This window comes from Pogona vitticeps, chromosome 7 (assembly GCF_051106095.1).
Source record: "Pogona vitticeps strain Pit_001003342236 chromosome 7, PviZW2.1, whole genome shotgun sequence".
NCBI classification, from domain to species: Eukaryota; Metazoa; Chordata; class Lepidosauria; order Squamata; family Agamidae; genus Pogona; species Pogona vitticeps.
The window spans coordinates 21,887,156-21,899,511 of record NC_135789.1 but is presented as its reverse complement, the minus strand read 5'-3'; the positions used below and the strand labels follow the sequence as shown (position 1 = coordinate 21,899,511).

General features: G+C 45.8%; 1 protein-coding gene across 1 annotated transcript; it reads right to left on the bottom strand.

Annotated features, from left to right (window-relative positions):
* Positions 1 to 347: 347 nt before the first annotated feature.
* On the bottom strand, positions 348 to 7,708 carry HSPB1 (heat shock protein family B (small) member 1). The gene is made up of 3 exons (XM_020805032.3): positions 6,178 to 7,708; positions 2,379 to 2,442; positions 348 to 676 (listed from the first exon to the last, which is right to left on the bottom strand). Exons 1-3 carry the CDS (start codon positions 6,566 to 6,568, stop codon positions 487 to 489), a joined length of 645 nt encoding a protein of 214 aa, XP_020660691.3. The 5' UTR covers positions 6,569 to 7,708; the 3' UTR covers positions 348 to 486.
* Positions 7,709 to 12,356: the final 4,648 nt, after the last annotated feature.

Below are 12,356 nucleotides of genomic sequence, written 5' to 3'. Positions count from 1 at the left end.
GCTAGGGCTGGACTAGATGACCCACAGGGCCCCCTTCCAGCTCAGCAGTTCTAAGAGGGTGATGAGAACCACGACTGGAAAATCGGCAATGGGATATTTAGCTTTTTAGCCCCGGCAGGTCTCAAAAATGCTACAGAAAAGTCGCCATTCGTGGCATCGTCGTTTAAAAAAGGAGTAACTTCTCTCATTCCCGGCTCAAACCCCTTCCAGTTTTTTAATTTTTCAAAGGACGGACTGCGTCCCTCTCCACGGGCTCAAGATGAAATTGGAGCTCCGTGGGGGTGAAACCACCTGGATGGGTTGATGTTCGGGGCGGCCCGGGGACATCAAAGAAAAACGAAACGGAGTGACACAGGGCTTTACAAAATTTATTTGGGGAAAGTGAACACAGAGGTAGGTTTACCAAAAAAAGAGAAAGGTTTAGGTGATGACTCCTGGTGGCCTTTCTCCATCGGGGGGTGGGGGTGGTGGCTCCCCACCGGCCGGTTACTTCTTGGGGGGCTCCTCTGGCTTCTTTGCCTCCGAGGGAGGGATCTGGGCGTGAGCTTCGAATTTCACCGGGATCCTGATCTCGGCTGACTGGATGGCAGGCTTGGGCAGAGGGGCTTCCACCGTCAACATCCCATCGGGGGAAAGAGAGGAGTGGACTGCTGCTGGATCGACGCCAGGTGGCAGCCTGGGAAAAAGAAAGCGGAAAGGCTTTTAAGAGGGATGCCCAGTCCAGCCGGGCGATAAAGGGGACGGAGTGGCCGCGGGGGACGAGGGCCAAACCAGCGCGAATCTTCATTTGGGAAGACAGACCATGTCGGTGGCTCCAGTTTTTTTTTTTTGGGGGGGGGAAAGAATCTGCTCCGACTTTTACCCTGAACTCCTCAAGGCTTTATTCTAGGCACAGACTAGAGATGAGAAGGCCTGGTAACAAAAAATCTGGAAAACCTGGGGGGCGGAGGAAACAGTCCCCCCCCTTTTTAACCAAAACTGTTTTATACAGCTTCAAAATTGCCTCTCTAATGCAGATCCTCTTTGGGGTGGTCGTGTTCAGAACCTGGGACAGCGCCCAAATGTTTCAGACTGAAACCTGGAGTGGGCTTCCACCCCATCCAAAAAAAAAGTACAGTAGGATCCCTTTATCTGCAGGACCAATATCTGCTGATTCACTTATCCACGGTCTGAAAATATTAAAAAGATTAAACAAAGGATCCTAGAAATATACATATATTTCTAAAGATGAAGTTACCAGAACTGGCCACTAGAGAGAGCCAGAGACCATGCTATGGATAGTGTGCACTTTTAAAATTGGGTTGACTGTAATCTGTGTTTTTCAGCATCTGTGGGGGGGAGGCTTGGAACCGCTCCCCCACAGATACGGGGGTCATACAGTACTTCAAGACTCTACTTGTGTGGCAAGCGTCCTCTGGTGCTGCTGACTTTTAAACGCCTGCTTCCATGTGCACGATGTTCAATTTAGCCTGGTGCTTTTCTTCCCAGTGACAGCATTTTTTATCCTGAGACAAGACACCTGGACGTCACAACCTGCATCAATTCAATTCATTTCAGCTCTGTTCACCTATTGTCTTTCTCCTCAAGGCTGGGAGCAGATTCTCAGAGATAGACTGCCCCTGGAAAAGGAGGTTCTGCATCACCCACTGAGCCGACAGTTGCCGCCCGACCCATGGCTTGGTCTAATCCTTTCCAGGTCCCAGCTAAATAACGAACCGGGCATGGTCATCAGTCAATTGTGCAATAGGCATGTGACTCATTGTTCAAAGACTAAAATAGTGACCTTGAAGGTTTTGCCAAAGGCTTCCTTGGTTAAGAGTTGCTTCTAAGGAAAGATGGCAAAATTCGCCAGCTTTACTTTTGCCTGTATTCAGTAAAAAGAAAAAAAACTTAAATTGATTCAATCCATATCAAGACATCAACATTTTGCTTACATGCTTCGAAAATGGAGCAGAATGATATTTTCCTTCACCTGCACTGGCCAGGTTAAAGAGGTACAACTATTCTAGCTTGCAAATAACTAGTTACAAGTAGTGTAGTTACCTGTAACTAGTTAGTTTTGGGTAACACACAATGGAACTAATAGTTACTAAGTTATTTTCGGGGGGGGGGAGAATGATGCCTCTGTTACATAGGTATGATAAGTAAAACCAAGGTATTTCCAGAAGTTATTTTTCGAGAGCATTTTAAGAAAAATTTAAGAGGCATTTGGGGAAAAAGTGTTCTGGTTTTGGGTCATTCTTTTCTCAGCCCCAAGTAGCTGGGGAACTTTTTTGTTGTCTTATGAATATTTCATAGTCCTCGGACCCAACTGCCCATCTCTGATTTATGGCACAACTGGTTTCATCTCTTTGCACCTAACTAGTTCCATTACTTACGTGTATTTTCTTGTGAAGCACCTGGAAATAAAGCCATGCTCATCCTGTCTTTCTTCATGTTTGCCTAAAATCAACAAAGAAGGAGAGAAAATGCCAAAGTTATGGAGTGGCTGGTATTGCTTTAAATGACAAGAAAGTATTTTCCACAGTTGGACTCAGAGCCTGGACTACAACTCCCAGAATCCCTTAGCTAGTTTATAGCAACAGTTCCAAGGGCTTTTCCTGGATCATAGCACCCGTCTACCTGCAGCAAACTGCTTGCACTATTTGGTTGGCTTTCTCTAATATATACATTCTGAGTACTGGTTAAAAAGACAGTAGGACCCCCTTATCCACGGGATCGGTATCTGCTGATTCAGTTATCCAGTCTGAAAATATTAAAAGTATTAGAAGAAAAACCCAAATATATATGTATACTGTAATTTTAAAAATGAAGTTACCAGCACTGGCCACTAGAGTGAGCCAGAAACCATGCTATGTATAGCATTCACCAGAGAAATAGATTCCATGGCGCCATTACCAGAATTGGCCACTAGATGGCACCTGAGACCATGCTCTGTATAGTGTTCATCATTAAAATAGTGTTCCTCTTGTTCAGCATCTGTGGTGGGGCTTGGAACGGATCCCCTGTAAATACACGGATGACAACATACACAGAAGTATCAAACACTATGGTCTCTGGCTCCCTCTAGTGGCCAGTTCTGGTAAACACATCCTGGAAATACAGTATTTATACATCTGGGGTTTTTTATTTAACATTTTCAGACAGTGAATAAGCAAATCAGCGCAGAGCAATCTCACGGACCAGGGAGAATCCTACTGTATTTATAAACTGCCAATATACTGCTTAAAAACTCCATCCCAAAACATAGACTCACAAGCATACTTGTCTGAATGTCTCTCACAGAAATCAACCCCCGTATTTGTTTCAGCCACTCCTCCCAATCCAGGTTGCTAAAAATGGCCACACCAAAGCAGGCTAGAAAGGCGACAACAGCAAACTGGGTCTTCTCGGTGGTGGCCCCCAATCTTTGGAATAAGCTCCCCATTGAGGTATGCCAGCCTCCTTTCCTTCCTGATATTCGGGAAATTGTTGAAAACAGAATTGTTCAAAGCTGCCTTCAACAACGGAGTCTCCTGGATGCTGTTAATATTAATTTTTCCCCCCTTGTGCTTAAAAAAGAGAGATCTAGTTTGACGAAGCACTACGTGGATTATAGGGCCATCTGGGGTTCTGAGTTTTAATCTGTGCATTGTGTCCACTAGAGGGGTGGTTTATAAATCAAGTAAACAAACCAACAAACCAACACAGAGACAGCTTTGCGAGAAAACAAACAAAGAGAAACGAAACCTCCAAATTATGTTTATGGGCAACAGCCCTCTCTGGTTGTCCGATCTTGCTAAGCAGTTTATCTGTGATGAGAGACGGAGTTGATTCTCTGATTTCTGTAGCCCAAATGGCTTTGTGGCAGAGGAGCGCTCCGGGATGCCTCTTTTAGGTCAGTTGGCAGCTTTCCTTGCTCGTGTTTCTAGTGCTGATTGGGGTAACTCCTCACCTTTCCCTCTGCCTCCTGACCCCTTTATCCTCACCCCCTTCTCCACTTCATCTCCGGTGCGTTGCCATAGCTACATAGCTACTGTGGCCACCCATTAAGCCATGCTCCGGAGACATCCATGAATATTTCAGACAGTGATGAATGGGAGCAGGAGGGGGTGGGAGTAAGAGCCAGGTTCCCACCCCAACCCCCAGTGACCAGCAGTGGCTGCAGCACAAACAGTGGGGGGGGGGAGGGGAAGATGCATCTCCGACAATCAGATCCCTCTGGGATCTGAACAAAAAGAGAAAGCATCAATAATTCAGGCAATTCCACTAATGCAGTCTTAAGAGTTTGGAGAAAGAGTGAAGGAACAGAGGATGATTGGGGGAATGATTATGATGGAGGAAAAGGTGACCCCCCCCAATATTTAGGGGAACGGGTCCTTGGACCTCTGGAAAAAGTTGTCTCCACCCACTCCTCCCATCCCATAATTGCCAAGGCCAAGCTTGGCACCGGCTCAATATCTTATGGATTTTAATCAAGGATAAAGCGCGCCAGCGGCGATGCAGCATGAACAGATCCTCCTCCCGGATGGTGTGTTTCTTTGTCTGCCTCCTCGGACCGCTCCCCTCTTTGTTCCTTTCCAAACCCTCCGATCTGGAGATACATGGTGCATCTGAGGAGAGGCCCCGAAGTTTGTGCCAGGAGAAAGCGATGACGCTCTGAAGCTGACTGGGGGATTCTGGGAGTTGTAGTCACAACTGAGGTGACTTTCCCAAGCACTGCTTTATTATAGTGGGCAAGAGGTGACCCCTTATGCATTGGTGTTAAAGAAGATGGAACAAAAAAGAAAAGAGGAGTTGTCAACAAATGTTGTTGCATTCCACCACAATGGCAGATTTTTTTCACCTCGTACTTAAATAAAGCTCCCAGGAACAGGAAGCTTGGGCAGAGCTCAGCCTAGCTAGGCCTCAACGCCTTCAGGTTTAGGCCTATCTCCCAGGTGAGCCAAAGTCAAGTATTTACAAGGTGCCTACAAGGTAGAGAGAACTCCCAGGGTGGAAAATTATGGTGCTGGTAGTCTAGTGTGATCAAATAGCTTCAGAGATGTCCTCGTAACTTTGCGCAATTTGCTTCCAAACATTACACTACCCATGGAACACTTAAACAAGATTTCAGCTGCTTTTAAAGATCAGTATCCACTAATTCACTTATCCACTGTCTGAAAATATTAAAAATATCAAAAAAAAATAAAAATAGAAATATGCATTTTAAAAGATGAAGTTACCAGAACTGGCCACAAAAGGGAGAGAGAGACCATGCTATGTATAGCATTCACTAGTAAAAGAGTATTTGCTATAATCTAAGTTTTTCAGCATCTGTGGGGAGTGTTTGGAGCCAATTCCCACAGATATGGGGGGCCTTCTGTACTTCCTAAAAGAATCCATGTGTTGTTATTTTCCCCCCAAGAGACTTCATTCTCTGTAGAAATAGCTCAGTTTTCAATCTGAAACAAATGCAAAAATATTGTTTGCCCGGCTCAGCCGTCCCCCATTCACTTCCGTATGTTATTCTGACTTTAGATTTTAAAATGCTATTTAATTCAGAGCAGCAGTTTTTTCCCTTCGACCTTCACGAGGACACACCACACAGTTTACAAAAACACCTCCTGCTGGAACAGTACATTAAAGGTGGGGGGGAAAGACACAAGGCTGAATAAGGCAAAATAACAACATTGGTCTTCTTAACTCTGGCTGAAACATAAAATGGCACCTCTTTTAAGGTTTTGCTGATGCCAACGTCTCATTTTTATCTACTAGTGTGTCTCTTTCTCCTTCCATTTCATGGGTCCTCCTTTTCTCAGTTTCCTGTCACAACAGTCCTGCGAGGTAAGGCGAGTCTAAGAGAGAGAGAAACCGGCACGAATCATTCTATGGGTTTCATTGGTAAGCAGAGACCCAGTGAACCTTTGACTGCAAAAATCTGCACCCCGAACACTGCTTACGACCACCGCACTGGCTCTCCTCATATCAGGGCAATGTCTTGATATGTAATAAGCAGATTACTTGATTAAAAGCCTATGGTTTCTGAGTTATTAATTCTGCAATTGGCTGGTCATTCTCCCAAGAATGGAACCTCCACCTCCGGAGGCAGTATATCTCAGCCTAACATACACAAAGAGAAATGCCACTTGCATTTTTTTAAAGCCTGGCCAACCTTGCAGGGTTGCTGTGAGTGCCCTTAAAGTTCGTAGCACCTACCAGTGATCTCCACCACGCCGTCCTTTGTCTTCACCACCAGCTCTTCCGGGGCAAAATGGCTGACGTCTAAAGCCACTTTCCAGGTCTCGGAGGTCTGCCGGATCTCGGAGATCCCGCTGCTCAGCTGACGGCTCAGGGCTCTGTTGTAGGCTGGGCTGGCGGCCGGCGCAGCTGCCCCGGGGCTGACCACCACCGGCTCTGGGCTAGGACTGACCAGCGGGCGGACGTAGCCAGGCCAGCTGCTGGTTCCTGCGGGCCACTTGTACCAGTCCTCGGGGATCATGGGCATCCCAAAAGACTGATCGAAAAGCCGGCTGCCTTGGTACCAGTCCCGGAAAGGATCCCAGCTGGGAGTCCGGAGGAACGTGAAAGGCACTTGGCGCTCCGACATGGCCGAATCCTGACTTTGGTGCTCTGGTTCTTTGTTCCGCTCCTCTGAACTGCAGGGAGAAACCTCCGGCAGCCGGCCCTTATGAACAGCCCCCTTGTCTATTTTTGGACAAGAATGTCACAATCTCTATTAATGGAAATTACACTTGGCCGGAGGAGGTGTTCGTGAACATCCCGTGTCTCTTGGCTTCATTCTTTCGCTGCGTTTGTCATCCTGGCCAGCCCGAGGAGGGAGGGCGATGGGGCAAGTATGACGAGAGAAGGTGAAATGGAGATAAATTCCCACCGGAGCTAAGAAGGAGCCTGGATTTCCAAGCCTGTCTTTCATCCCAAACCAGGGAGCTTACCTTGAACTGAGGATGTAATCTTTTGGGTCCACATCGTGGTAGAAGAGAAAGGGACCCGTTCTTGCTTCCCTTGCAAAGAACATGAGAACCGGATAAAATACTGTTCCTCTCCTACGGTTCCTGGTAAATGTATTTGCAAGATTTCCTGGGATATTCCAGATTCTGGAAGTGCATCATATTCAACAGGCATAGACAACGTGGGATCTAATATTTTCACTCCAGTCCTTATGATATATACACACACCAGGCCTGGTGATGCCGTTTAGTTTCTTCTCACTCAGGCAGAACTTCTAAATCTTAGGGTCCCGGGGCAAAGCCCCATGTACTGTACCCTACTTATGCCTCTGCTTAAGGAGCCATAGAACTAGCCCCGGTGGGCTATACAAGGCATGCGAGGTTACCAAACCTGCTGAGCAACACCTCCTTCTACCAGCTTCAATTCATGATCCAGGTGCAACGTTACCTGTGGAAGGATAAACTGGCTTAGTGGTCTATGGTCTGGGCTGGATTACTGCCCTAGGCTTTACGAGGGGCTGCCCTTGAAGACTGTCTTAGTAGCTGGACTTTAGAAAGGGTGTTCAGATCACATAACTACGCCTTAGCTGTCCTGTGAAGGCTGCGAGCCATGGTTCAAAATCCGAGATGAGGGAGCCCAGTAGCTCAAGAAAAAAATATCATTGCCAAAGAGAGCAGCAAGGCATCCCATCATCCTGCAACTCCCTCTTACGGGGGATCCTCCTTCTTATGAGAGAAGAATGAGTGGGGTCCTGATCTCTTTGGATGGGGTATATTTGTCTGGTTGTTCTACCAAGAATGGAACCTTCAGCTTCGGAGGCAGTATATCTCAGCCTAACATACACAAAGAGAAATGCCACTTGCTTTTTTAAAAAAAGCCTGGTCAACATCGCAGGGTTGCTGTGAGTGCCCTTAAAAGTTCGTAGCACTTACCAGTGATCTCCATCATTCTGTCCTTTGTCTTCACCACCAGCTCCTCCAGTGCAAAATGGCTGGCATCTAAAGCCACTCTCCAGGTCTTTCCAAAATACATCGTGGAGGCTGATGTCCCCTATTTTGAAGAGGATGGGTGGGTGGGTGACCTGTACCGGGTTTTACTCTGAATTTCACAAAGCCTGTCCATGGTGCTGAAACCTACCGCTCAAAGAGACCCCAGTGATTATTACAGCTTTTGGTAATGATCAGACTCATAACTGGAGCAAATTCACACACACACACCCCTGGGGTGGCATGGTCCTCAGCCACCACTGAAAACAGAGGGGTCCTTGACATAGAGGGCAGCCCCTTGTCCAAAGGGCCACCCAGCATGGATCTGGATTAAACATCAAGAAACAGAAGGGGATCCTGGAACTTGAATTTGCCCAGCAGCCACAATGAGCAGGATCGGGCAACAAACTCAGCTGTAGGTGCACAAATCACTTCTAGAGATGGGATTTTTTTTGGATCTCTTGGACTACAAGCCTCATCATTCCCCATTCTGAGTGTTCTACCTGACCGACCCACACGTTACAGATGCCTAAATGTGGCTCGCCTGGGAGAAAAGGCCTAAACAGGAAGGCTTTGAGGCTGAGCTAGGCCTAGCTTCACCCAAGCTTCCTGTTCCTGCCCCAGTGCTAGCTGGGAGTTTTCTTTCCAAACAGGAAGCTAGGTGGAGCTAGGCCTAGCTAAGCCTCAAAGCCTTCCTGTTTAGGCCTTTTCTCCCAGGTGAGGCATGTCGGCAAGGTGTGCACAAGTCAAGTTGAACTTCCAGAATGGAGAATTATGGGATTTTTTAGTCCATCAAAAAATCCCACCCCTAGTTCATACTTTCCCCTGATCTGTTGAGTGGAGCCTCATTTGCTGCACTTTACTTGAGTGGGGTAGATCATAACTCTGTTTCAATTATAAACTTCTAATTTGGTATCTGCATATGCAGATTAAGATGCCTTATTTATGCAAATCCATGCCTGCTTTAATCTTCTCTTGTTGTCAGTGCGTGCCCTCTTTCTGGGCCGTGTCTAAGTTGGATCTTTGACGCTCCTTGGCTGGCTGTGAGTCAGCGGGTAAAAAAATACAAGGACAGCCTGCGGGACTGAGAGATTCTCTGAAGTCATCGTCCTTGGCCGGGCCAAGATGTCTCTTGGGAAACGTGCAGGTCTTACTAACACATTCTGTGTGTTTCTCCCCACTTAGGAAAGAAGAAAGAAATACATGGAAAGCTGGCTAGGGCTAGTGCCTCATTTCCTTCCCCTTGTGTTTGGGTTGATTTCGGGGGAAGATCTGGCCCTGCCCTGTGGCAGAATTAGGCTCCTGTCTCAAATTCAAGACTCAGGAGTGGGATCATGAATTAGCTGTTCGGCTTGAGTGCACTTCTTTCTTGCAGCTAGAGTTGAAGACTGGAACCCTTGTTTGGCTCCCTTGTGCTGTCAAGCCGATTCCGAGCAAGGGGCTCTCCTGTGCTGTCAAGCCGATTCCGAGTGAGGGGCTCTCCTGTGCTGTCAAGCCGATTCCGAGTGAGGGGCTCTCCTGTGCTGTCAAGCCGATTCCGAGCGAGGGTGACCCTTCCTGGAGGCTGCACAGGTGGCAGGGACTGTAAACGCATCAGCCCCATACTCTCCATGGTGGTTTCGGCCAACCCCTTTCCATGGGAGGAATTGGAACTTGTGCCCAAAGCTCTGCAGCCTGGTGCTCTGACTTGTTGGAGTTATTGCAACCTTGCATGCTGCTTTTATTACGTTTGGCTGGGAACAACCTTTCTGGGCCAGGGTGACTGTCAAGCTATCCAACCAATTGTTCTTTAGCTGCCTCTGAATTCAAAGAAAGCCCTACCTCTTCACTGAGTTCTTTCCCCACTCTTTGTTCTCTGTTGCCCGTTAGGAGTCTGTTGAGGTCTGTTGCTGAAAGCAGCCACGTTTTTTGCTTGCTGTTGTCTGTTCACTGTAAGTATGGAAATATTTTATTCTTTCTCCTACAAATGCCTCAGAGACTGTAAGTGCCAGTTGATGATAAAAAAGAGAGAGAAAGGGTGGATTACTTGAAGCTATTCTTCTCCATGAATCCTTGTATTTCTGCTACATAGCTAGAGAAATTTAACCGAAACTCTGCAACATTTTCTGCCTCTTTTTTTACTTCACTCCAGTACTGAGCAGCTGAAATATATCTTCTAAGGCTTAGTTGTAGCAGGCCGCGAGAGCTCTTGGCAAAAAATATCCTGGTATTTGGAGGCTTACTCCCGCCCGCTCCAGGAACACAGGCCTTCCAGAACTGAATTTAGCTGTCAGGTTGAAAGAATCCCCGGCCCTTAATTTAGACCGAAGGAAAACGTCAAATTGGGAAAAGGTACCACGAAAGAGGCATAGAGAGAATGCTCCAGAGGATCTCACCCCGGGCAGAGCAGGATAGGCGAAATATTTACCCAAGGGGCTGGGAGAGAGGCAGTCATCCAGACTCCTGTCTCTGGTCACCATGCTGATGGCTTTGTTAATATGTTCCAGGGAGCAGCTGTTGATCGGCACTCAGATAACATGGGGGTTTATAAATCCCCTGTTCCTTTGGACTCTCCGGACCAACATTGCGGTTGAGAAAGTGTGTGTGTGTGTGTGTGTGTGTGTGTGTGTGTGTGTGTGTGTGTGTGTGTGTGTGTGTGTGTGTGTGTGTGTTTGCATGTGTGTGTGTGTGTGTGTGTGTGTGTGTGTGTGTGTGTGTGTGTGTGTGTGTGTGTGCGTGCGTGCGCCCCCCTTTTCTCCACCTCTAGTACAAAAAGCAATGTGTGTCTTAGCTGGCTGGGTAGCTCAGTGGTTTAGGTTGTGGAGCCAGAGGTTGGGAGTTCGAAATCCCCACAGTGCCTCTTGGGAAAAGAGCCAGCCTGTGTAGCCTTGGGCAAAAGCTGCACCCCCAGAAGAAGATAAACCACTTCCGCATATTCTCTACCTAGAAAACTCTGAAAAGGGCCACCATAAGTCAGAATTGACATAACAGCACATCATCATCATCATCATCATCATCATCATCATCATCATCATCATCATCATCATCATCATCATCATCATTATTATTATTATTATTATTATTATTATTATTATTATTATTATTATTATTATTATTATTATTATTATTATTATTATTATTATTATTATTATTAAAAATCACCAGGCACAGTCAAAATTATAAAAATATTGACTAGTATTATATAACAGAGAGAAGCTTTAACCAAAAACCTAAGTACTGTATCTGTTAAATATCAGTGCAGTATGTAGGCTGTTCCTAATATTGCCCGTTTTTAATAGCTCTGATGGTGTGATTTCCGAGATCTGCAATTGCTTGTAACACTGTGTGAAATTTCTCCATATTGTTGCTGAAGTCCCAGTGACGACGGGGACCACAGAAGTGTTTTTCATCCACAAGCAAGATGTTTTGATGGCCAGGTCTCTGTCCTTGGTTAGTTTTTCCAATTCTTTATTTTCAACTCCGGCATCCCCTGGAACTGCAATGTCAAGGATCCAGACATATCTTTGTTTGGTCACTGCTATGTCTGGTGTGTTCTGTTCAAGGTGACTTATCCATTTGGATCTGGAAATCCCACAAGATCTTGACTTCATCATTTTCTGACACCTTCTCTACCTGATATTGCCATGGGTTTTTGGAGGCTGGCAAGTTTTATATATATTTTTTGCATAACGTCCAGTGCACTCACTTTGCCACTCGATCATATCTAACTTTGTAATCTGTTTGTGCAATCTTTGGACATTCACAGATGAGGTGTGACACAGTTTCATCTTTTCCTTGGCAGAGTTGACATTTGCTGTTAGCACCAATTTCTTGAATCTTCGCTTTCATCACATTGGTTTGGAGCGCTTGTTCTTGTGCAGCCAAAATCAAGCCTTTGATTTCTTTGACTTTTCCTGCTTGTTGTGAAATGTGGTAGCCTAATCCAGTTTTATTTAAAATTATTGACATGGGGATTATTGAGATGTTAAACAGCAACGGTGACAATGAATCCCCTTGAAATAGTCCTCTTTTGATGCTAACTTTGCCAAGTTCTTCCATTAAAACAGTTTTCCATTTTCCATGGTTTTTTAAAAGGTACAATATTTCTGAGAATTTTGCTAATCCCAATTTTTTTTGGCAGGTGTTGATTCCAGCTATGTGGCAATGAGTCAAATGCCTTTTTATAGTCTGTCCAGGCCATGTTAAGGTTTGTTTTTTTGTCTTTTCTGCATTCTTCAGTATCATTTTATCAATAAGCAGCTGATCTTTGGTGCCTCTTGATTTTTTAAGGTTCCCTTTCTGTTCAGTTGGGTGTAGGGAGTTTTCAATTATGATAAACAATTATATAGTGATCTTGCAAGTACTCCTGTGAGGAGCTTGAACATTGTTGGAAGGCATGTAATTGGTTGATAATTACTGGGTTCATGGTCTTTTGATGATCTTTTATTATCAGAAATCTGC